This window comes from Crotalus tigris, unplaced genomic scaffold (genome assembly GCF_016545835.1).
Source record: "Crotalus tigris isolate CLP2741 ecotype Arizona unplaced genomic scaffold, ASM1654583v1 scf7180000024304.1987388, whole genome shotgun sequence".
Classification (NCBI taxonomy): Eukaryota; Metazoa; Chordata; class Lepidosauria; order Squamata; family Viperidae; genus Crotalus; species Crotalus tigris.
This window is the reverse complement of record NW_024100476.1, coordinates 331,276-356,428: the sequence shown is the minus strand read 5'-3', so window position 1 is coordinate 356,428 and position 25,153 is coordinate 331,276. Positions and strand designations below refer to the sequence as shown.

General features: G+C 41.0%; 1 protein-coding gene across 3 annotated transcripts in view; it reads left to right on the top strand.

The window, feature by feature from the left end:
- The window catches only part of ASCC1 (activating signal cointegrator 1 complex subunit 1), a 110,609-nt gene extending 102,930 nt beyond the window's left edge, over window positions 1–7,679 (top strand). For all 3 annotated transcript variants that reach the window (XM_039324662.1, XM_039324661.1, XM_039324663.1), the window contains exon 10: window positions 6,946–7,679. In XM_039324662.1, the coding sequence (XP_039180596.1) occupies window positions 6,946–7,062 (117 nt within the window). In that variant the 3' untranslated portion in view covers window positions 7,063–7,679. The remainder of the gene's footprint in view (window positions 1–6,945) is intronic.
- The last annotated feature ends 17,474 nt before the right edge of the window (window positions 7,680–25,153 follow it).

Here is a 25,153-nt window from a genome sequence, read left to right as displayed (position 1 = left end):
CCTGCGCCGGCTGAGGCATAGCCGGCAAGGGGCGGTGGCAGGCAGGCCCGGATGCTCCTGGGCGGCCGCGGCAGGCAGGGCGACCACCGGCTGGGCCACCAGCTGGCCCTGCCCAAGGCAGGTAAGGCACCCGCTGGGCCCCACGCGTGCCAGCAACCCTCCCTGCGCCTGCTGCTGCCCCGCTAGGCTTACCTTGGCTGCCAGCCGTTTGGGGCGGCGGCAGGCAGGCCCAGGCGCTCTTGGGCGGCCGCAGCAGCGGCGGTGCAGGGTGACCATCGGCTGGGCCACCAGCTGGCCCAGCCCAAGGCAGGTAAGGCACCTGCCGGGCCCCATGCGCACCAGCAACCATCCCTGCGCCCACCGGCCTCCCACCTCCCACCCCCGGCCCTCTTTTACTTACTTTTTAGTTACTCAGCAGGGAGGGAAGCTCTGCAGACTGTTCCCCTTGCAGCACCGTTTGCAGACTGGGGCTTTTGGCGGGCTCAGCAGGGCAGAGACAGCCCTGGACAATTCCTATTGGCTTTTGAAAGCCAATAGAATTAGACTCTGTTCAAGAGAGTCTATTCTATTGGCTTTCGAAAGCTAATAAAATAAGAGGGAGTAGCAGAGCTAAGGAAAAGAGGAAAAAATGGCGGATCATGTTGTTTGGTTACCCCCGTGAAATGGTCATTCGACCCCAAATGGGGTCGCGACCCACAGGTTGAGAACTGCTGCTGTAGATGCAGTTCATTAAGGACTACATCAGGGGTAGTCAACCTTGGCTCTTTTATGAATCGTGGACTTCAACTCCCAGAATTCCTGAGCCAGCTGTGCTGTGCTCAGGAATTCTGGGAGTTGAAGTCCACGAGTCATAAAAGAGCCAAGGTTGACTACCCTGGACTACATGTTGAGCGTGGTTGGTCAGCCAGTTATAAATCCATCTGGTGGTGATGCTGTCTAACTCACATATGATACATTGAATTGAAGAATATTCATTTTAATATATGCTGAAAATAAACACTGGAATTCAACATGAACCAGAATTAGAGTATTTATATTTCAGTCTTATTTCTAACTTCCAAACTTTTTGGTTTAATTTATTTCCTTCATGATGTAGGCCTATTGAAACTCTCTACCAAACACCACATTTTTTCTGGTACACTAGTCTGCTTAACTAAGTAGAATTGATTCAGGACGTTACCATTTCATCTCTCTTGAGACCAAATATTCCAGCCATACCTCTGTAGCTTCCAAGCATTTTGTGTAGCCAATTAAGTCTTTATATCTGGGCTTTTGGATTTTATTTTATTTTATTTTATTTTACTCTTTCTATCATAATTCTTTTAATTCAAAATTAGTTTGAAGTCTCCTTGCGTGCTCTGCATGTTTGAGATCGCCTCAGATTACAAAAAGCATTGACATCTATGGGTTGCAAAGATCATTTTAAAATCTTTGTATCTTTCCTATAAGCACTTCATGATTGATTTTTTTGGCTCTTTGGGGGGGAGGGGGAGGAATCATTGTCTTGTAAAAAGATCCAGCCTTGTTTCAGTTTCTTCACTGATTGTGGGACACAAATGTTGATATTTAATTGAATTCAATCTTCAATTTTTTTTTCTTGTGCCATTGGCTGGTGTACCCCAAAATATCACAGAGTCAACAGATGCTTTCATTTTTTTTTCTTCCAATGTGTCTTCTGGGCTTTAGGCTGAACAATTGATTTGAGTTTTCTTTTGCATATTTTACAATGACTTTGTGATAAAATCAGATAAAATATTTCCCTCTGGCAGTTCTCCCATACAGCTGCTTGCTGTTTCAGTGAAATTATATAGTGGACAGCTACTTCAGATCAGCCAAAATTTTCAGCAAGCTATTTTTAGTGATTCAGTGTGTTCTGACCAATTTTCAGATAGTTCCACCAGAAATTTTTCTTGGCTTTTCATATTTTGCCTTGACTTCAACAAATGCACATAAGTTCCATTATTTAACGCCATTTCTCACAGTTGAAATTGCTACTTGGAGACATTTAGAGGTTTTTTTATAGCCCTGTCCTGCTTTGTAAGAGTGAATTATCTTAATTTTCAGATGCTCAGACAACTGCTTAGAGGAGCTCATGTTGTTTAAAGTAGGTAGATCTGAGAAGCTAGTGAGGGGTCACAGTATTTGTTCTCTTGTGGAATTGTCTTTGAGTCCTTCGTAGGTCTCACAATTCGATCACTTTCTCGGTATTATTAGTCTCTTCAGAGTTCAAAATAAAGCTGAATCACCTGGAAGGGTGTCCAAACCTGCTACATTCACTATTTGCTTCTTTTTAACCTGAAAACAACCACCTGTAATTAGCAAATACACATTCAGATTAACAAAAAGATACTTGTTTAATTTTGTATCACATGAAGTTCGTGTCTGCTTCTATTCATTTAAGATTCGTGTGGACATACACTTGATCAGTGGTGCTTAAATTTTTGCATGCAACTAAACGGGTCATATAGTAGAACATAAAATAAATAGCCAAAACCAATAAAAAGCCATTTAAGATGATCAGTGTTGGGGAGAACTCAATTAACAGATATTTGAATTTCAATACTGAGCTCGTCAGCTGGAAAGCTGACAGCCCAGGATTGAGACCCGAGAGCTGCGCAACGGGATGAGCTCCCATTCCTGTCCCAGTTCCTGCCCCACCTAGTAGTTCTAAAGCATGCAGGCGCAAGTATATAAATAGGTACCACTTTGGTGGGAAGGTAATAGCATTCCGTGCGCCTTTGGTGTATAGCTATGCTGGCCATATGACCATGGAAAATATCTGTGGACAATGCTGGCTCCCTTGGCCAAGAAGCAGAGATGAGCGCCACCTCCCAAAGTCGGACATGATTGGACAGGGAGACCTTTACCTTTACTTCAGTAGACAATCAGAGGATTGTTAACTAGGAATGGATAGGGTATAATGAAACTGTAGGCTTTTTTCAAAGCCTCTGGGATGACTTTGAACTTAATGGCAAGAAGAGTTGGATATAACCCATTTTGAACTAAAGGCTGGGAGATAGATGTAAAAAGGCAGAAGTACTCAGATGGAGTATGGATTTTTAAGCTTGTCTTGATGGGGAAACTAGATTATTTAGCCTTTGTTGACCCTTGGCACAGCAACATTCAGCTGAGTTTGAAATTAATGCAGTTCAAAGATTTTCTAAAATAGTTACTTTCATTTTAGGCAGAGCAATTTCCTGCTTCTTTAATGGAATGAAGAAAACCACTTGAATGTGATGGTTCTTCAAAGCAATATTACTGAGTTCTTACAATAATGTATATATGTGTGTGTGTGTGTGTGTGTGTGTGTCTTTTAAAATACTAAAAATGCGAATCCTGGGTATTATGTTAACAAATAAAAGAAAAAAACGAACACCAGGATGTAGTAAACCAGCCTGTTTAATATAAATAAGCCTGTGGTTAAGAAGAGTCACTAAGTTTTCATCCGGCCAAAAACTGCCAGCATCATCAGAATAGAAGGAGATCGGGAAGGCTATATCTGTGTGTGTGTGTGTGTGTGTGTGTGTGTGTGTGTGTGTGTGTGTGCGCGCGCGCGCACATGCGCGCACACACATACTTACATACATACATACATACAGAGATATATATATATTCATCTGTCTCCTGTATTCTATTAATTGCTGAAGTAGCTGTCTCCTGAACTTTACGTATGTGAGCATGCAAATGCCCTTGAAAGGCTATATTACTGGTATTTGGAAGAAGAGCATAGTGTTTCTGATTTCATTATTCTAACTTGGACAAACTAGCCATAGATGGATGTAGGTGGTGGATACACTAAATGCAGATTAGTAATCTACATAAATTAGAAATATCTCTCCTTGCCCCATTACCTTCCTCCCCCACTGCCAAAACACCTACTCAATCTTGACTAAGGAAATTAAAGGAAATGTTTCTGTTGGATCTTGGTGCCAAAGTCCTATCTTCTTTGATGTACAGGCCTTCTTTGTGTAATCTGTGGGAGCAGTAATTAAACTTCTCTTGTGTAAGAAAGAGCTGCAATCAGATTTCAGTAGAAAGAAACTTTAAGAAAGGAGCATGTTGGTTGGAGAGCCGATAGCAACTATTACTTTTCTTTTTACATCTTCCAGAGGGTGTATAAACAAGAAATGTGAAATGTCAGAAACAGAGATGATTAACTGATGGGCCATAGGCCAGATACTATTATGTGTAGCCCCCGGCAGCAATGCTAATGCTCCTTGAAAATTTACTCATGCCTCCTGAAGTTGTGGTGTGCACATGGTGTAGCTCAGAGGTTAAGATGCTGGGCTTGTCACTGAAAGCCCCCCCAGAGGGAGAGGTGATTGGGAAAATACTGGAATGTGCAGAAATGAATAGACTAACAATGACAATTAAAGATAAGACAGAGTCAGACTACTATGAAATCTGGGGAACTTTTTATAATTGGCTGAAAAGAGAATACGGTTAAAAGATAGTTAACATTAATTTAGATGGAAGAAGAAGGAGCAGATAAGGAGGGAAACCCAGGCGACACAGTACTGAATAACTGGAGGCTGTATAAATATTTATAGAAGTATATACCGAGAAGGTTAGATAAATAGAAGTATTAATGTAAGAGAAATTAATCATTGTATATAATACAGATAGGGAAATTTGGAGAGAGGAGTTGCTCGGACATTACCCCTGAATTGTATCTGAAGAGGGATGAGAGGGAAGAAAGGAGAGAAGAGAGAAAAGAGTAAAGGAGGGAAGAAGGAAGTAGGAAGGTTGGAGGAGAAGAGGAGAAGTGGGGAGAAAGGGGAGGAAAGTGGTGAAGGAAAGAGAAGAGGAGAGGAAGAAGAAGGAAGTAGGGAAGAGAAGAAAGGGAGAAAGAAGGTAGAGAAGAAGGAGTGTGGATACAGTGAAAGGGGAAATGAGCGAGCAACACCAAAAGTCATGTGTATGTATTTATTTCATTTTATTAAAAGTATCTTATATATGAATGTAAAAAGAATGTATGTTAACATCTGATAAATATTATGGTATATGTATGGGGGAGAGTTTGGAAAAATAAAAAAATTATTAAAAAAAAAGATGCTGGGCTTGTCAGCTGGAAAGCCAGCAGCCCAGGTTCGAGCACCACAAGATGGGGTGAGCTCCCGTCCTTGCCCCAGCTCCTGCCAACCTAGCAGTTGTGAGTAGATAAATAGGTACCACTTTGATGGGAAGGTAACAGCGCTCCATGATGACATGACCACAAAAATGTCTTCGGACAGTGCTGGCTCAATAGCCTTGAAATAGAGATGAGTGCCACCCTCTATACTTGGCAAGGACTAGCAGAGTAAAATAGGTAAGAATTCCTTACTCCAGAAGTATTGAAATGTGTTTTTCTGGATTTTGTTGTTGTTGTTATTCTGTCTCTCACTGTTAAAATAAACCTGCCATTAAAATTATAGATGGATCCTTTCTTTGTCAGTGGTCAAATGTACAAAATCAGCAGACGGTCAAATACTTTTTTCCCTCCCTGTACATACGGATGTACAAATATTTATTCATAATCTCATTATTTGTTTTTCTCAGATTCTTCCTCGCCAGTCACTTATAAATGTATATTACTAACTTTATAGTAGAGCCTGACTAGCTATGAAAATGTGAGGTGATGGACCCAACTCCCCTTTGCAATGTTTCTCAACCTTGACAATTGTAAGGCATGTGGACTTCAACTCCCAGAATTCCACAGCCAGCATTGCTGGCTGTGGAATTCTGGGAGTTGAAGTCCACATGCCTTAAAATTGTCAAGGTTGAGAAACACTGCCTCAGAGACTGTCAGGGACAAAAACCACGCATCTTCTAGCTGTTTAGCCTTCTTTTTTACACTTTTTCAAAAAGGAATTTTTGGTAACGTTACGTAACGTAGGTTAATAGCTGTCAGCCAAGAGGCTGGATTTGCCCTTTTCCTGCAATAGATCAAATGGAGCAAAAGTATTGTTGGTGTTCTGCTATAAATAAAGTTTCAGAAACTCCCATCCTGTTGGATAAAAATATATATATATATCCTTATAAGTAAAAAAAAATGTTTACAAGTTCTTTCAATCTGAGACAGGGGAAGGGGAAAAGAAAATGATGGAACATGATTTAATGAAGAGAAGGATGAGGGGTGACATGATAGCAGTGTTCCAATATCTCAGGGACTACCACAAAGAAGGCAAGCTTGGAGTCAAGCTATTCTCCAAGCACCTGAAGGCAGGACAAGAAACAAAGAGGGAAGCAACCTAGAACTAAGGAGAAACTTCCTGACAGTTAGAACAATTAACTAACCAGTGGAAAAACCTGCCTTCAGAAGTGATGAATGCTCCAACACTGGAAGTTTTTAAGAAGAGACTGGACAGCCATTTGTCCGAAATGTATAGGATTACCTACCTGAGCAGGGGGTTGGACTTGATGACCTCCAAGGTCCCTTCCAACTTTGTTATGATGATGATGTATCAATTATATGTGGGAAGATGGTGTACAGGGAACAGACACACCCATACCCGGTACAGGTAGTCCTCAATTTAGAATAGTTTGTTTAATGACTGTTCAAAATTACAACGGCGCTGAAAAAAAGTGATATGACCATTTTTCACAGTTGCGACCATCCCCATGATTGTGTGATCAAAATTCAGACACTTGGTGACTGGTTCATATTTATGACGGTTGCTGTGTTCCAAGGTCATGTGACACACCCCCCCTTTTTTGCGACCTTATGACAAGCAAAGTCAATGGGGAAGCCAGATTCACTTAACAACCGGGCTATTATCTTATCATCTGAGATGATTCACTTAACAACTGAGGCAAGAAAGGTCGTAAAATAGGACAAAACTCACTTAACAAGCATCTCACTTAAGAACACAAACTTGGGGTTCACAATTGTGGTCGTAAGTCAAGGAGCACCTGTATACTCTTTTGAGGTTTATAATTTCACGAGTCCTCTCTCCTCTCTTTCAGCTCTTCGAGAACTTCGAATTTGGAGAAGTGCAGCTGAATTCCGTCTGTCTCTCACAGCGATTCTCCACTGACCACTCGGGTTACTATGCCTCGTCTGGGCAGCTCAATTTCTCCTGAATTGAAGTCCCATCTGCCCCAATAGATTGCACATAATGAGATCCAGGAGTGTCTAGCACACAAGGCGATAATGTACCCTGCTATTAGATCAGGGTCACTCTGTCCTCCCCCATCAACCTTAGAACTTTGCCAATATCTGCGCAAAACCTTCTGACCTAAGTTGAATGAAAGAAAATAGCTATGCAATCAAATAAGTTACTTTGATTGGCAGGTGTTTTGTTGGAAAAAAAAAAAGCTGGAAATAAAGGCATAGTAGTACCTGCATTTGGAAAGCTGAAAATGTACAGAAATTACCCATTAATTATTTTTAATGGCTAACTTTTCAAATTAAGAAAGAGAACATTTTTTGTAGCACTACAGATTGCTCTGAAATCCAAGTCTTTTGTAGCTTTCAAAGCCAAACCACTCCTCTAGTAACCTTGTGATAGTTTTCCCTTAATTGCAAACGGCAATATATTTGCATTTGTGTGGGTTTTTTTTGTTGTTTTGTTATATAGCTAAAGTGCTGAATCTGCCAAAGATTCATGGTGGTTTACAACTAATAATTAAAACATGCACATTACAAATACAATTAATGCATCCATGGTAAATAAACTAATAAGAGAAATAAATCAAAACATAGTTACAATAATTGTCAGAACATTAACAGCCAGTTCAGAAACAACCATAGTAGTAAAAATGATGGCAAAAACATCATCACCAAAGGGCCTTTAGAAGAGTGTTCGTTGTCATCTTCTGGAAAAGGCATTAATGAAGATACTAATTTAATTTGTAAGGGGTGCCTGATCCGTAGAACTGGGGCCATATATGAGGAAGCAGCTCCTAGTTTCATTTCCCATCATTGGAAGTGAGGAGGAATCAGTAGCCTTTCCTGGAATTATCATGAAGGGTTGGAATGATTTGATTAGAGGAAGGTGGCCTGTGTGCATTTAGGTCAGGGGGTCTTCAAACTTGGCCCTTCTGGGAGTTGAAGTCCACAAGTCATAAAAGGGCCAAGTTTGAAGACCCCTGATTTAGGTGCTGAGCCATTTACAACTTTATAAATCAGAACTTTTGGTGGAATTTAATCTGGATTCCCAGGAGGGAGGAAGAACATTCCAGAGGAGCAAAAGACAGCAAAGTTTAGATGGTTTGTGTGGGAGACAGTGAGTTAAATGGCTCCTCCCTATGTTTTATGGTGCAAATCATCTGCATTAGTTTGACAAGATTTCTATCTATAGATGAGGCACAATAGAGGAAACTGATTTGAAGAACCTCAATGTGTCTCTCTTGGTTTTGGAGCCTGACAAAACCAGCACTTTGAATTGCACCTGAAAACTTATCAATAGCCAATGCAGGACTACAGCACCAATGTTACATGTTTCCAAGATTCGGTAACTGCCAGCAGTTATTTGGGCAATCACTGGCCCTCTCTGCCAGTTCTTGTGAAAATTCCCCAGTCTGCTGGAATCTTTCTGGAAACATATAGTATCTTGAGCATAACATTCATCATCTGTGTGTTCATCAATGAGAGATTCCAGGTTACAGTTAATCTTATATGGATCAAGAAATTTATAATGTCTATCCTACAAAGTAGACCAGATCAAGAAACAGGAACTGTGTCTGTGCCTAAAACTAAGATTGGCTGTAGTAACAGAATCTTGCAAGTCTGAATGTGCTTCTCTCTCTCTTATCTTCATGTAAATTTGGAGGGGTGCTGGTGCCTGAGGTGTTTATGTAACCCTCCTATGGGCTTCTTCAATTTTTATCTGCTTGTTGCCTTCTCTCCATCAAGGTTCTCTCATTTATTCCCTACATGATCCAACCCCAGTAATTGCCCTCCATCTATCAGCTACTTTGAGAGAAACATCACTGCCAGCATATGTAGGGCTAGAGATTACTTGACATAAGCCATGTTTGCCATCAATCTTTCCCATCCTAACCCACAGGGATTGAGATGCAAGTTTCCCAATATCAAAAGATGAGGGGGTTCCAAGATCTGGACCTAGAGCAGGTTGAAGAGCTTGGAAAGAGACCCTGCTGGATAGCAGAGCAGCCAATACAACAGATGGGTTCCCACCTGATCCCTACATCCCATCAGGCCTATTCTAAAACAGCACCACTGAGAAATCCACCCAAGGCTGCTCTCAAAGGATGCTGTGGGGCCCCAAAGCCAGGAGAGCAGATTTCCAGTGGGGTGACATTCCTACTCTCACTCAACCAGATTTTGATTATACACAAATCCATCTGTTTATTCACTGCCATATCATAGAAGAGCAAAGTCCTCTTTTCAAGCTTGAAGCAAAGTCACCAACAATCAGGATCCAGGAGTAGGGCTACTGGAGTAGAAATGGGGATTAACTATCAAATACCAGGCCTCCTTCGTACTGGGAACTCTGGTGCCATATACTTGCAGATCTATTATCACCAAAATGGTTGCTCATGAAAATAAATACACTAATCTACCTCACAACAAATTAAATTCAAGAAAGCTAGCAATCTGGCAAGCCACTCCCACTAACCGTACTCCTTTTTCCTCCCACATGCCACAGCCTGTGACAAAATCATAGAAATTGATGGAATCCCTGATATTATTTCACAAATTGCCAAGGACCGTTTCCTCCCTCTAGGCTGGTCCTTTCTCAAACTTCCAGTCTTGCAAATTGTCTCCCTGAATCCCTTTCCAGCAGCATGCCAGTGAAGAAGTGTAATGCAAGCAAGCACACACACACACACACACACACACACACACACACACACACACACACACACCCACCCACCCAGTCACCTTCCTCATGCTGGCTTTTGCTATTCTTCCTCCACCAGGTCTTCTGGTGGTGCCACGCTGTCACTATTGTCACTCTAGATTTAAAGCTCCATACCAGCCAGAAGGACACAGCTGAATCCTCAGAAGTCAGCTAGGCAGTGAGGGACCATCACCATGCTGTCAAGCACCTCCCAGCTCAGGTTCTTCAAGTTCCCCCGAGACTGAATGTCACTCCACAATTATTTCAGTAGCCCTCATTCAAATATGCCACATCTACAAACTCTGCCCTCTTCCTAACCAATCACACCATCTTCAGTTTCTCTGTTTTTTGTAAAAAAAAAATTATTTTCAATTTTGCAATGCATTACATTCATAAAAATACTTCAGATAAAAATAAAATAAATTGATACACACAATTTTAGGTATTGCTCACCCATTTCCCCCCAAACTGCATCCACCCTCTAACCTACTTCCCTCTTTCCCTCTTCTTCCTCACTCTCCCCCTCTGCTCTTTCTCCTCAACCTTCCTACTTGCTTCTCCCCTTCTTCCTATCTTCTCGCTCCGGATGTGGTCCAGGGGAAATGCCTGAGCAATTCCTCTCTCCAGATTAAAACATCAATATTATATACAATAAAACTATTTCTACTTATCTGAACTACTTAAACTTGAACACATCCTCCCCCCACCCCCCTCCCACCCCACCGACTTCCCAGAGCCAAGTACAGGGTTATACAAACATATTAAACATATTCTATTTAAGTTTACTAATTATACAATAACCAAAATCATACTAACCCTTAACTCTCTTCAAACTTTAACTTCATAAGTTTATAAACAAATTCACTACTCATAAAATAAGTGAAACTTTGTAGTTCCATACTTCTTCTGAACATATTCTATCCATCTTCTCCTTCAGTTTCTCTGTTTTGTACCCAACAGTCATATTCATAGCTCTCTATTAAACATTAAACAGTATAATAAAGGCCGCTTTGGGTTTATAGCTGAAACGATTACCACAATTCAGATAATCCTTTTGCAAAGAGCCCTATTTCTATGGGTGGGGATCAGGCTTTGCAGGGATCAGAAGTGCACACATCTGCTTTATGGTTTTGGAAGTCCATATCCAGAAATATGATAATACTTAAGTGAACAGTTCAAGATGGTCACCAGCCTAGATTACATGTTTGAAGGAGCTGCTTCCACGATCACAAACATTGCTCCTTCTATGAATATCAGCCTTGTGGCTTTCATCTTGAAACCATCAGTCAGGTGTTTTACATGAATTCTAGTAAGTCATTTCACAATCAAGTACAGAGTGAAGAAGCGGGGTAGGGAAATAGTTAAAAGAGATACAAGAATAAATACAGAGAGAATGCCTGAAATTTTCAAATAATTAGACAAATTGACACTGTTATTGGATGCCGAATAAGTCTTTACAAAACCCAACCCATCAGATTTACTGCCTGTTGGCTGAATATTTTGTTGTAAATAATTCATTTAGGATTTAATTGCTTTTCAAGGGAAGACCAGTGAGTTCAGACAGCATCCATCCCGTCCCGTTACAAATTGGGGCTACAGCACTTCTGAGAAGTCTGCTGAAAAGAATATGAGTATGTGGTGTTTCCAGAAAGAAAGATGAACCACAGGGTTCATTGTGTATTCCTTGGAAGGAGGGGGTTTATTTGCTCAGTCTAGGTCTGCGGACTCTGGATGGTTCTGTTGATGCTTATGAAAATCTCCTGCTCAAGGCAGGCAACATCCCTTTTGTAGCAGACATGAATCCACAAAGGATTCTTTCTAAAGGTTAGTCTTAAAATACGGGATGAGGATCGCTGATTACTCCCTGAGTGTCTGATGCCCTTGTTTACATTCGTCAGCTATTCAGAACCTGCCTTGAGGCTCTTAGCTACGCTTTTCCTTCGGATAGCTAAGTGTGGTCCTTCAGGTGTGGTCTCAAGAATGCTCCACTCGGCTCAGCAGCTTTCAGCACCTTTGAAGAGATGTTCAGCCAGTGCAGTTGTCCCTCTTGATTCTCCCTTGGCCCAGATCAGAGGTTGAGAGGAGCGGGATTTGGGGAGGTGGCAGCAGAGAGCGATGGAGTGCATTTAAAAGCTTCTTGACATATTTTTCACTACGGTCAAAAAATAAGTTGTTTATGCACTTAAGCTGCATAGTTCGTGCTGAATATTAAAGCCCTAAAGAAAAGAAAAAAGAAAGACTGTATTTATTCTTCTTTGTTGGCAAGTTCCTCTCGGCTCTTCGTTCCAGTTTCTTTTTCCTGATCCCGTTTAACGTGTAGCACCAATTTTTCTTTAGCTGCTTTTGTCATTGTGGGTGTCAAAATTAATACCACCGGATCTGATTATTTCAAGCCAGAGGGTGCTGCTGCTTCTTGTTTGGCTGTAGCATTCTACACCTTGTTACTGCCAGCCAAACAACATCAAAGGGGTAGACTTGAAGATTAAATCAGTACTGGGGCCTTTTCAGTTCCGTTGATTCTGGCTCACAGCACAATATTTCCATGCAAAACCATAAGACATTATTTATGAGGTTAAGACCTTAGTATAGCATCTATTTTAATGAAGTTAGAAAGTGTTTTATTTAAGTGGTGTCTGTGTGTGTGTGTGTGTGTGTGTGTGTGTGTGTGTGTGCGCGCGCGCCCGCTATTCTCCTGTATAATGTATGAGATGTAATTAATTTAACAATGTTGGATTAAGTTGCTAAATTAAGCTCACAGTGGAAATAAACATCTGGAATTAATTTCTACCAAACTGAGCTCCAGTCTAATATTTCACAAGGACACTTTTAAAAACAAACTATTTAATATAGAGATGTCAGTGTTATACTAATTAAATTTAGCTGTTTTGAGTGTTCTCCTGAAAGGAACCCTCTGTGTGTGTGTGTGTGTGTGTGTGTGTGTGTGTGTGTGTGTGTGTGCACGCCTTTCAGTAAGTGTTGACTCCTGATAACTGCCAGGACAAATCACTGCAATTTTCTAGCAAAAGTTTGGATGCAGTTTGCCGTTGCCTGCTTCCTAGGGCTGAAAGAGAATGGCTGGCTCAGGGTCACCAGGTGTCTTTCTGCTAAGGCAGGAATAGAACTCACATCCTCCAGGTGTCTTAACTACTATACCTACTAAACACAGTTTAATAATGGGCACACTTGGGAGTGTATCGTCATAAATCATACAGTATATTGCAAGAAAAGTTTGTTATGTTTAATCCATACAGAAGTAGTTATAGATAGATTGATATCTCAGTAAAGATTTGGAAATGACACCCTACAATATGCCAATTAATATGGCATGCAAGTCTATACATAGGGCAGTTCTATTCATATACCGCGAGAGACACCAACTAGCCATGAGGTTGTCTGCTAATATAATGTGTGAACCTAGCCTGTGCAGTAACTTGATGGCACAGTGTGTTGGAGCTGCTGTCAAACTGAGACTGAGAAAACCATGGCTACATGAATATCTATGGAGATTCTCAGTCATTCAGGCTTGGTTGTCTCAAAGGTGCTTTTTCAAAAGGCAACTGGACTTTCTGTGTCTTTCCTGAAGGAGTTTCATTTCTCATCCAAAAAGCTTCTTGGATGAGAAGCGAAACGTCTTCAAGGAAAAACAAAGTCCAGTTGCCTTTTGAAAAAGCACCTTTGGGACAGGGCTACATGAACTGGAGTCTACAACAGTGGCCCCCAACTTTTTGGGCACCACGGACCAATTCCATGGAGAGAGGTTTTTCTGCGGCCTGGAGGGGGGCATGATTTTGTGTGCAGCCTGCATCCCATGGATGAGGCTTCGCTTGTTTGCACAGACCAATTTCTGGCATGCCGTGGGCTGGTGCTGAGGAATTCTGGGTTGAAGTCCACAAGTCATAAAAGGGCCAAGTTTGAAGAACCCTGGTCTATATCATGGAGAATTGATTTAATTTCTTATAGTAAATATAAAGCCATCTTTCTAGTCACTCCCAGTGACTGATTATGGTACCTATTCTGTAATAAGAACTTCTATGTATCTCATAATGTAAAATCATCATTGACTTGGAGGATCTTGACCACAAGAGAACTATTTGCCACCTGCATGGCAGAGTTCTGGCAAGGATTCATCTTTGCTTCTGCAACAAGCGAAACACAAGTACAGGTAGCCCTCAACATATGACCACAACTGAACACAAAATTTCCATTGCTAAGCAAGGCAATGAGTATTAAGTGAGTTGTGCCCATTTTGTGACATTTTTGCCACAGTTGTTAAGTGAATCATGCAATCATTAAGCAAATCTGGCTTCCCCCATTGACTTCGCTTGTCGGAAGCCTGCTGGGAAGGTTACAAATGGTGATCACGTGACCGCCCCAGGACTGTGCAACTGTCATAAGTACATGCCAGTTGCCAAGTGCCAGAATTTTGATCACGTGACCATGGGGATGCCGCGATGGTCGTAAGTGTGAAAAGTGGTCATGTCACTTTTTTTTCAGTATGTTGTAACTTTGAAGGGTCACTAAACCAACGACTGTAAATTGAGGACTACCTGTATGAATACCAGATTCATAGATGCCACCTGTATCTTGGTGAGTTGTAAGCTAGGTTAATTCAGAAAGTAACTAATGGGATATAGAAATGCTAATAACCTTTCACCTTTAAGATACCTGGACACCCCAGCGTTTAAACAGATGTTGGTGCCTTTGAAGAAGGTAGCCTGAGAGGAGAAAGCTTCAGTGCCAAAGAGATTTGGGAAACATTCAGGGCAAGTGAAGACACCCAGCTGATGAAATCAACCCAGTTGATGCATCAAGCACGTGTTCCTTGCAGCTGGATTTTTTCCCCCCTCTTAATAGGTTGACCCTCCCATGCCACTGCAAAAAGAGGTTGAAGCACAGCAATGAGCCTGAATAACAGAATCATGATTGGCTGGTGTCTCAATGTTACATGGCACACATAGGTCTAGCAAAGCCTACATCCTGGCTTACTCCTTGCTTATCTCAGATTCTCCTAAATAGCCCATCCCCATTGCCCTCCCTTTCTCAGTTGTTCTCCTGCACTTAATTTAGATTGCAAGCTCCAGACTGCCTCCCTCTCAGTATTTTGCAAACCTCCTGAGATATTGATTATGCAGTATTAATAAATAGGGTATTGTGGAGTATCCTTATGGAGTGGACAGTATAGCGCAGGTTGAATGTTAAGGTGGATCCCTTTTCAACAGCCCAGGAAATCCCATACAAGGAGGCTGCAAGGAATTCAAATATGACTCTGCAGTCATTGACGGTATACGATATGCATTGTATTGTAAGCCTGCATTTCTGACTGTTTCTGGTAATCACTGTAGCATTAGCTGACTAATCCCTGGCTTCAGATTAGTCTATGCTGACTCCTTTTACCTCCCTGCAAAGTATTGCAAACCACGTTTCCTAGTTTTGAAATCAACCTTCTTCCTTCTGCACCACCATCAAAAACTCCAAGTTGCTGGAGCCAAGCACACTGTATATTCACCTCTGTATTTGCAACTTGGCTTCTGTTTAAATTTCTCAGTGCAGCATTTAAGACTGTTTACTCCCCTGATAGTTTGGCACTGCATTTGACAACGCACCGTTTTTCGCAGTGCAATCCAGCTGAATTGATTCTGCGGTTCGTATTGCCCCACCTTATATGTCCCTTGTGTTTCTAGCTGGAAATTACAGGTTTATTCTTACTGTAAAAGCTTTCTTCTTGATAGCCCCTTTGAAATTACATCTCTACCTTCAAACTGGTAGTGGTGCTCAAGACTGCAGGGTTTTGCATACGAGATTCTAAAGATTCAGAGCCGATATATTAATTATATGTTTTTCTCCTTTCATTTCTGGAATCCAATAGAGTTCTTGTACTGATAATCTCATCAAAACTCTTTATTGATGCAGAAAAATTAACATAAGAAGTGATTGGTTTATTTTACTTTATTCTAACAAAAATCATAAAAATGCATCAAAACCACACCAAAAACACGTTATAATGCTCTATTCAGTGTTCTCATCTCTAAATCATAATCAAAAGCAAAACAGGTGAGACGAAAGTGTTAAGAATCTTGGTTCCTTTTGAATTCTGCTATCTATCATCACATCTGAGGTTTAAAGGCAGGTGATGTGATGAGCCATTTTGCTCACAGACAATAAATAAGATGGATGAAACAGTTTAGAAGAGACCGTATTTGGTCAGATTATAGAAAGATTTTAGCAGATCAAGCCTCTCTGTTCTCATAGTTAAGGACAATTATGATCACTGGAATAATAATAATAATGATAATAATGATGATGATGATGATAATAATAATAATGGTAATGATAACAACAACAACAACAATAATAATAATAATAATAAAGTTGAAAGGGACCTTGGAGGTCATCTGGTCCAACCCCCTGCTCAGGCAGGAAACCCTATACCATTTCAGACAAATGGCTGTCCAGTCTCTTCTTAAAAACTTCCAGTGTTGGAGCATTCACCACTTCTGGAGGCAGATTGTTCCATTGATTAATTGTTCTAACTGTCAGGAAGTTTCTCCTTAGTTCTAGGTTGCTTCTCTCTTTGATTAGTTTCCATCTGTTGCTGCTTGTCCTGCCTTCAGGTTCTTTGGAGAATAGCTTGACTCCCTCTTTTTTGTGGCAACCCCTGAGATATTGGAACACTGCTATAATAATTATCATCATCACAAAATACAAAGACCTTCAAACAGAAATAGAACAACTGTGCATAAGAAATCAAAGGTCGTATCAATAATAAGAGTTACCTTGGGTGCAATCCCAAAACTTCTAAAACACCACTGGAGCACCACTAGCATTGACAAAATTACCATTAGTCAATTGCAAAAGACAGTTTTACTTGGAACAGTTTGCATCCTGCAATAATATCATTAGCACATCAACATCTGCCTAACATGGGTTGCCTATGAATAAATCCCACCTAGCTATTTAAATTGCACCTCTATCTTTTAAGAGTTCATCAGAAAGACCCTTCAGGATATCAAAAGGTGGAACTACAAAGTTACATCAATTTTCAGACCCACTTTGCTTTCCTCAATGGAAGAGTGCAAGCAGCAGCAACATCTACTGTGGAGCTACTCTATCAACAGAACATCACATAATTGTGCCACTTTTGCCAATGAAACAAATGACTGTGCTTTTTGGTAAAGAACAGTGGTGCCACCCAGGCATTGTCTGCAAAGTTACAGCCACATGTGGCTGACTCATAAATCAGGCAGCCAAGGCTGAATCTGCTCAAATACTAATTCTATGCTGCATTTATTAATTGCGTAGGTCACCTTGACTGATTCCGAAAACTAAGCAGGCTTCATCTTGGTTGCAACTTACATGGGTGGCTGACTAGACAAGAGAGCCAAAGAATTTTCTGGATGCCAAGGAAGTCTGGATGAAGCATTCCCTCATTTCTTAAAGTATTCCGTAGAGAAAACGTCTTATCAGTAGAAAAATCTTCAGCGTTCTCTGAGTTGGTTATTTTCTTGTAGACATTGAGCCAAATAGACATGGAGTCCAATACTAGCATTGATGATGTTACCTAGTTTGGGTAATGAAATGTCTGCAAGAAAACAACCAAGCTCAGAGAAAACCAAGGACCCCTCATGCCAACCCTTTATTGGATGAATCCTTACCTAGCTTCTTACTTGATTTTTGATATGCCAGGCAATATTTTATGGCAGCAAAGGTCTTTTGGCAAAATGCTGAGGGCCATTCACCTTAAAACTGGATGGATCAAGACAAAATAGGAAATGGCATTGAGAAAAACCTTAAATGCTTTCATTTAATTCACATTTGTATTTGGGACCACACTCAAAGTTTTAAAGGAAGCACTGGGACCCAGGCCCACTCACTGGGGGGGGGGGGATGAGGATCTAAAAAGGTCAAGACAGCAGCCACAATAGCAATTGCCATCTCGATTACACTTGCTGCAATCCCAAATTATAGTCTTCCTGAGAGTATTGTTTTATTTGATGTAGCAGCTCTTCAGTTAGATTATTGCATTCTGTTCTGATGGCAGTGGTTTTTTCCCCCCAGTTCATCAGAAATGAGAGTCTTCTTTTCCAGTTTTTGCTTCTGGTAGAAAACGTGACGATCATATCTCAGATCATCAGCATGTAAATTATACGCTCAACGACTTAGCTACAGTATATTTTCCTACAGGATGATATTTCATTGTATTTTGGACTACAGATTCTTCATTCTCCAGCCAGCATAGCCAATGGTCAAGATTTACAAGAACAGAAATGAAAATTGAAAGGTATATAACACACCCAGAAAAATGAGAACAGAGAAAGTTGTTTGATGCACGTGCAAACCTCCCTTTTTTTTCAAGAATGGATTCCCTGCAGTGTTCTTGGTATCGTTCTTGTGGGAAGCCTTGCTTTTGAAAACTCATTGCATTGAGAAAAAGGAGATGTAGGAAGAAAATCCCACTGCAGGACACTACTATGTAATAAAGTTGCTCTGGGCTGACTTCTTGAGGCTAGGCGCTAAAGGAGTAGGATGTATAACAAAAATTCAATTAGCAATATAAAGGTCATAGATGGATCTTCAAAACTCAAAGGGAAGAAAGAAGTTAACACATTGAATATGACTGGCCAAGAAATGAAGCATATTTTCTTCCTGTTCAATGGACTAGTTTATTAAGGTTTTTTAAAAATGAATATTTGGCAACACAGTTGATGTCTGACATCTGACATATAGTTCTGAAACCTTTGGATTCTTGTATCAGAGAATTTGTAGATAATAGATTAGATAGCTGATAGATACATAGATGATAGATAGGTAGATAGATAGATAGATAGATAGATAGATAGATAGATAGATAGATAGATAGATAGACAGACAGACAGACAGACAGATAGGTAGATAGAGATAATGAGAGAGAGATTTTACTGAAGAAATTTTTAACAAAGTAAAAACCATAAAAGAAAATAAGAATAAGGAAAAATAGTAAATAGTAGGGAGAAATAGAAATAGAATAGAAAAATATAAAAGAAAGGGAAAATTATAAAGAAATAGCTTCCAAACCTCTTGACAGAGGTTATAGATATATTTATATTTTGCTCTCTCTCTCTAAAGGTGAATCATAATTCCCTTATTTCCATAAGCTTCCCTTTCAAATCTTCAAACTCATAAACCACAAGTTCATTTTTCTTCTTTTCAACAAAAAGTCCTTCAAGGGTTTCCAGTCGTTGATAAATGTAGTTGTTGATCTTTATGTAACCAAGCAATTTTGCCATATCTGCTACGTAGTTCTGTCATCTTTACCAACTATTCCTCTTGCAGTTATTGTAAAATAATCCCAGGTCTCTTTTCTACTGACTGCCCATTAATCTCAGCAAAGAAAAGATTTGGTCTCAACTGAATGTTGATCTTTACAATTCTTTATATCATTATATGTATAATAAAGAAATGATACAATTCAACCAATACAATGGCACAATATGTGTAACGGAAGAAATGATACAATTTTTGCATCATTATATGTATAATAAAGAAACGATACAATTCAACCAATACAATGGCACAATATGTGTAACGGAAGAAATGATGCAGTTCTTTGTATCATTATATATGTAACCAAGCTCAGAGAGCACCAGGGAGATTCCAGTTCAGCCCCTGAGCTACATAAATTCTCTTCTGTTGTATAATTGCATGCATGTATTTGAACCCAGAAAATTCTGGCTTTTTTACAAGTCTACCAGGCATAATAAAATGACCCTTCATTATTGTCCATATTTTCAACATAAAGTTGACATGCATTTATGCTTTCTAGATAACTTTCTGGAGTCGTATACTGACAGTATGTCATTTTATTAAAATCTACTAGGGTGTAACAAACTGTAAAAGTCAGTTCTCTTCGCCACATATTTCCTCACTGTTCCATCAGTATGCAGGTGGTCCTCAATGTGCAACCGTGCTTGAGTTCTGCAACTGTGATGTTAAGTCATGATGGTTATTAAGTGGGTCATCACATACCTGACTTTACATTCCTTTTTGTGGCAGCTGTTAAGTGAATACCTCGGTTGTAAAACAAACTTTGCAGTTGTTAATAGCAATAGGAATAGCACTTAGACTTATATACCTCTTCACAGTGCTTTACAACTCTCTCTAAGCAGTTTATAGTGTTAGCATCTTGCCCCCAACAATCCAGGTCCTCACGTTACCGACCTTGGAAGGCTGGAAGGCTGAATCGACCTTGAACTGGTCAGGATCGAACTCCTGGCAGTGGGTAGAGTTAGCCTGCAATACTGCCTTCTAACCACTGCGCCACCCCAGCTGTTTAAACAAACACTGCAACCATAACATGAACCCATAGGTATTTTTTGCTGAAAAACAGAAGTAAACACCAGCAAAAAAAAGTTGTAAATCAAAGTCATGTGACCATGAGAAGCTGCAAACATCTATAAATGCGGGTTGGTTGCCAATCACTCCAAATACGGTCATGTGATCATGGGGTGGTGATGGTCACTGGAACTTCAAATCCAAGTCAAAAATACCTTTGGGGAGGAATCTGTGATAACGTTGAATGGTCACTAAGCAACAAAGTGACTATCTGTATTGTGTCCAAAATTCTGAGTCTTCTCAATTCTCTATGGCATGACTGGGAATTCTTTAGAGCTGCAGTCAGCACATCTTGAGGAACAAAATTTGGGGAAGACATACAGATAGTCTCCCTCTTACAACCATTCATTTAGTGATGGGCTGAAGTTACAGTACCACTAAAAGTAAAAGAAGACTTATAACCATTTTTCATAGTTATGACCATTGCAGCCTCCCCATGGTCACATGATCCAAATTCAGATGCTTGGCAACTGGCATGCATTTATGACGGCTGCAGTGTCCCGGGATTATGTGATCACCTTTTGCAACCTTCTGACTAGCAATAGGGAAAGCCAGATGCACTTCACAATCCTGTTACTAACTTAACAACTGCAGTGATTCCCTTAACAACTGTGGCAGGAAATGTCATAAAATGGGGGCAAAACTCACTTAACAACTAACTGTCTTGCTTAGCATCAGAAATTTGGGGGTCAATTCTGGTTGTAAGTTGAGGAATACCTGGAGTCTGTAGTTGACTGTAGTATGGCCTCTGAAGTCGAGCAAGTACCTCATCCATAATATCTTCCCTAGCCCAGTACTGCAATTCCTTGATGTTTTTCTAAAACAGGGGTCTTCAAACTTGGCCCTTTTAGGACTTGTGGACTTCATCTCCCAGCATTCCTCAGCCAGGCATGCTGGCTGAGGAATTCTGGGAGTTGAAGTCCACAAGTCATAAAAGAGCCAAGTTTGAAGACCCTTGTTCTAAACAATAATTGGCTGAGATAGCTCATGACTCAAAAGGTATGGACAGTGGTGATGGAGGGCTGGGCTAAAAAAGTTAATATGGTGGCCACAATATGATGGAGATGATTACCAGCATCAAATTCCTGGGTGTGCAGTTAACAAGTAGGCTGGCTTGGTTGCTCAACAGCAAGACACTGGTGAAGTGGGCACAGCAGCACCTGCATTTTCTGCATTGCATGAGAAAAGCACATCTTCCTTCCCCTGTGTTTACCACTTTCTACAGGGGGACGATCGAGAGCATTCTGTCATACAGCATCACAGTCTGGTTTGGAAGCATCACTGCTTCAGACAGGAAGGCGGTGCAGAGAGTGGTGATGATGGCCGAAAAGATCATTGGCAGCTCCCTCCCTTCCATCCAGGACATAGCACAGAAGCATTGCTTGAGCAGGGTCCGCAAGATTGTCTGGGACGCTCCACATCCTCTTCACAACCTGTTTTCCTTGTTACCTTCTGGGAGGAGGCTCCGTGGTATCCGAAGCAGAACATCCAGATTCAGTCACAGCTTTGTTCCATACAATATTAACCTTGTGAATTCTAAAGCTTCCTCCTTCTGTTATGTATTCAAGATGGACAGTGATTAATATTTATATGTTACTTATATGTAAGGGTGTAGTTCTATACATATGTTGTATATAGTATGTTTTAAATGTCTGCTATGCATGTGTACATTTTGAGAGGAAGCAACTAAATTTCATTTTTAATGTTTGCTATTGTGCCCCCAGGAAAAAATGGCAATAAAGGTTATCTAAATCACAATCATGTGATCAAATGCTCACCCTTTTACGTGTGTCAGGGTGAAACAAAGGGTGGGATATTCATTGCACGTTTTTGGCTAGTAAACATTACCTACGTATGCAAAAACTTAGCATGTTGGGTTCCTTTCCTTTCTTTTTGAGCCAAAAAGAAAGTTGGCAGAGAAGGATGTTAAAGATTCTGCTATATTCCATCATGGCTGAAATAATCACCATTTTGATTTTTTTCTTTTCTTCTTGAGCACAGTTGTGGGGTGGACATGTTGGAAAAGGCATATTCTTTTTCAAACTGACCATGAATCCAGGGAGGCCAAAGAGGGGTGACAGATTTGTAACTTTCTCTTTCTCCAAAGAGGTTATCCCCAGCTCAACCCCACCAATTAAGTTAGGCTGAGAGTGTGTGACTGGTCAAAGGCCACCTAGTGAGTTTTGTAGTGGATTGAACAGTTTAATTAATTAACTACCAACCTGAACAATCTAGCCACGACAGTATCTCTTTTTAACATCCTGACAACTGGTGCAACCAGAGTTTTGTCATTGCAAAACCCACAGTGAGTTTATTATTTATGCTTGCCTTCCTGAGAATCTGTAAATGTGTAAATTAGATGCAAAATACTAAAGCCGCAGGGGGACAACAAACAAATTTAAATTGTCTGGCTCCTACATTTATTGATTCAATGCACCATCCAACTCCCAGCAATTTGGTGTGGGTCACAAAGTAAAAACACAGAAAAAAAAATAACAAAAGGACAGAACAACAATAAAGATAAAAGGAATAAATGATGGCAACATGGGGAAACAACAAAAGGCAGACCCCACACAATTCAGAAGGGGCCAAATCCCAGGTCTTCAAAGGCCTCTGAAACACTCATAAGGGAAGAGTCACCAAGATTTGGAGGGGGAAATCTCAACTCAGCCAGAAAGCAGTTTTGTATTTATTCTGTTCACCAGATGTTCATTACTCTAGAAAGAGGAAGGATCAGCATTCCAGCAGAATCCAAACACAGCTAACTGCTTCAAGTCCCATTTTAGCAGGAAGATTATTTTGAAGCTTAATTCTTGCTCACAGAAAGCGAAAAAGGAATAATCATTCTTAATTTGGTCTGGACCAGACTCTGACCCAGCTGGATCTCCATGAGAAAAACCAATGGTTTCTTAGTGCTAAGATCAAACAGGCTATAATGGCATTATGATATCAGCGGATTACAATGAATAATCTGACTGTAAACTGTGCCTGGATAAGAATCAAGAGATCTATTAAGATGGTAGCAAAATCCAGTTGATTTCAGTTTCAGGGACTGGCATTTGAGTAAAAACAGCTGGGTTCGAGATGTTTGGCAAATAAAATAAAAATTAACATAGTGGGGGAGAACTTTTTTTAAAAAAATATTTGATTTCCCTTCCAGTTATAAAAGACTTAGATGTACATTAAGCTTTAGCAGGGAAATGAGTCAAATTTCTGCACTGTAGTAGAGCAGGGCTTTTCAACCTTTTCACCCATTGTAACACTTTTAGGATATGGCAACATCCGAGTACCACCAGTCGCCTAGCAAGGTGTCAAAAACTTGATGACCAAAAAAAAAAGAAAAGAAAAAAAGTGATGAAGTACAGGTAGTCCTCGACTTACAACAGTTCACTTAGTGACTGTTCGAAGTTACAATGGCACTGAAAAAAGTGCCCCCCAAGCCACAGCTGAGCAAGACACCTGCCTGCCCACCCAGTGGCGCTCTTCCTCCTGTCCGAGGTTTCCATTGTTGTGAGCATTTCTGTTGAGGATTGGCAGCAGGGGTGGGGTGGGGGTGCTTGGTTTTTATTCCCCCTGTCTGCTGGGTGGTTGCAGCAGGTTTTGGTCACTTCACATGACCCTGAGATACTGTGACCGTCATAAATATGAATCAGTTGCCAAGCATCTGAATGTAAATCACAAGACCTTGGAGATGCTGTGACATCAGAAGCGCCAGGATCAGTGCTGCTTTTTAGCTGGTCAGCGCTTCTTCAGGGATCAGCAGAAGCACCAGGATCAGCGCCGAGCTCCAGCTGGAGCCTGGCGCTGATCCTGGCGCTTCCACTGAGCCTTGACAGCCACGAAGAAGTGCTTTTCAGCTGGAAAGCGGCACTGATCCTGGCGCTTCCACTGAGCCCTGACAGCCCTGCAGCTCCAGCCATCTCGCTCAGGCTTGTGCGGTGCTGCCATTGGTTCAGCTCATTCCCCTCCCCTGCTACCACTTTTCTAGGATGGTCGCGTACCACCTGCCAGGTGCCAATGTACCACAGGTGGTACCCGTACCACTGGTTGAAAAGCCCTATACTAGAGCATGTACAATTATGCCCTCAGATTCTATGTCAAGTTAATCTTAGTTTTCACTGAATGTATCAGATGATCCCTAGTAACTTCCACCAAAGCCATCTGCTTATTGCTCTAGTGGCAAAGGTTTGGCGAAAGATTGCAAACTGTTAATCTATTACAGTGGTTCTCAACCTTTTTAATGCCGCGACCCCCCAACCGGTCATAAGTCGAGGACTACTCAACCGGTTGTAAGTCGAGGACTACTCAACTGGTGCAGCACCGTTTGCAGAAAGGGACTTTTGGTGGGCTCAGCAGGGCAGAGACAGCCTGGACAATTCCTATTGGCTTTTGAAAGCCAATAGAATTAGACTCTATTCAAGAGAGTCTATTCTATTGGCTTTCAAAAGCCAATAGAATAAAAGGGAGTAGCACAGCTAAGGAAAAGGGGAAAAAATGGCAGACTATGTTGTTTGGCGACCCCCGTGAAATGGTCGTTCGACCCCAAATGGGGTCCCGACCCACAGGTTGAGAACCACTGATCTATTACATCTTACTGACCTTCCAGGACCAATATGGCAAGTCATGCAGCAATCTGAAGGGTTGGTGATATGGGGAAGGGCACAAGGGTGGTGAGGAGGAGGAGGAGGAGGAGGAGGAGGAGGAGGAGAAAAGAAGAAGAAGAAGAAGAAGAAGAAGAAGAAGAAGAAGAAGAAGAAGAAGAAGAAGAAGAAGAAGAAGAAGAAGAAGAAGAAGAAGAAGAAGAAGAAGAAGAAAAGAAGAAGAAGAAGAAGAAGAAGAAGAAGAAGAAGAAATAACGAATGGTGATGTAGCATCCGGGTGGGAAGGACTGATGCTATTTGCGGATCAGGCCGGTCCCTCGTTCCTGAATCCCGTATGCCCCCCCCCCAACCCAGCCTCTTCTCCGCCGCCGGGGTGGGCTCCTCTTTTTTTAACCA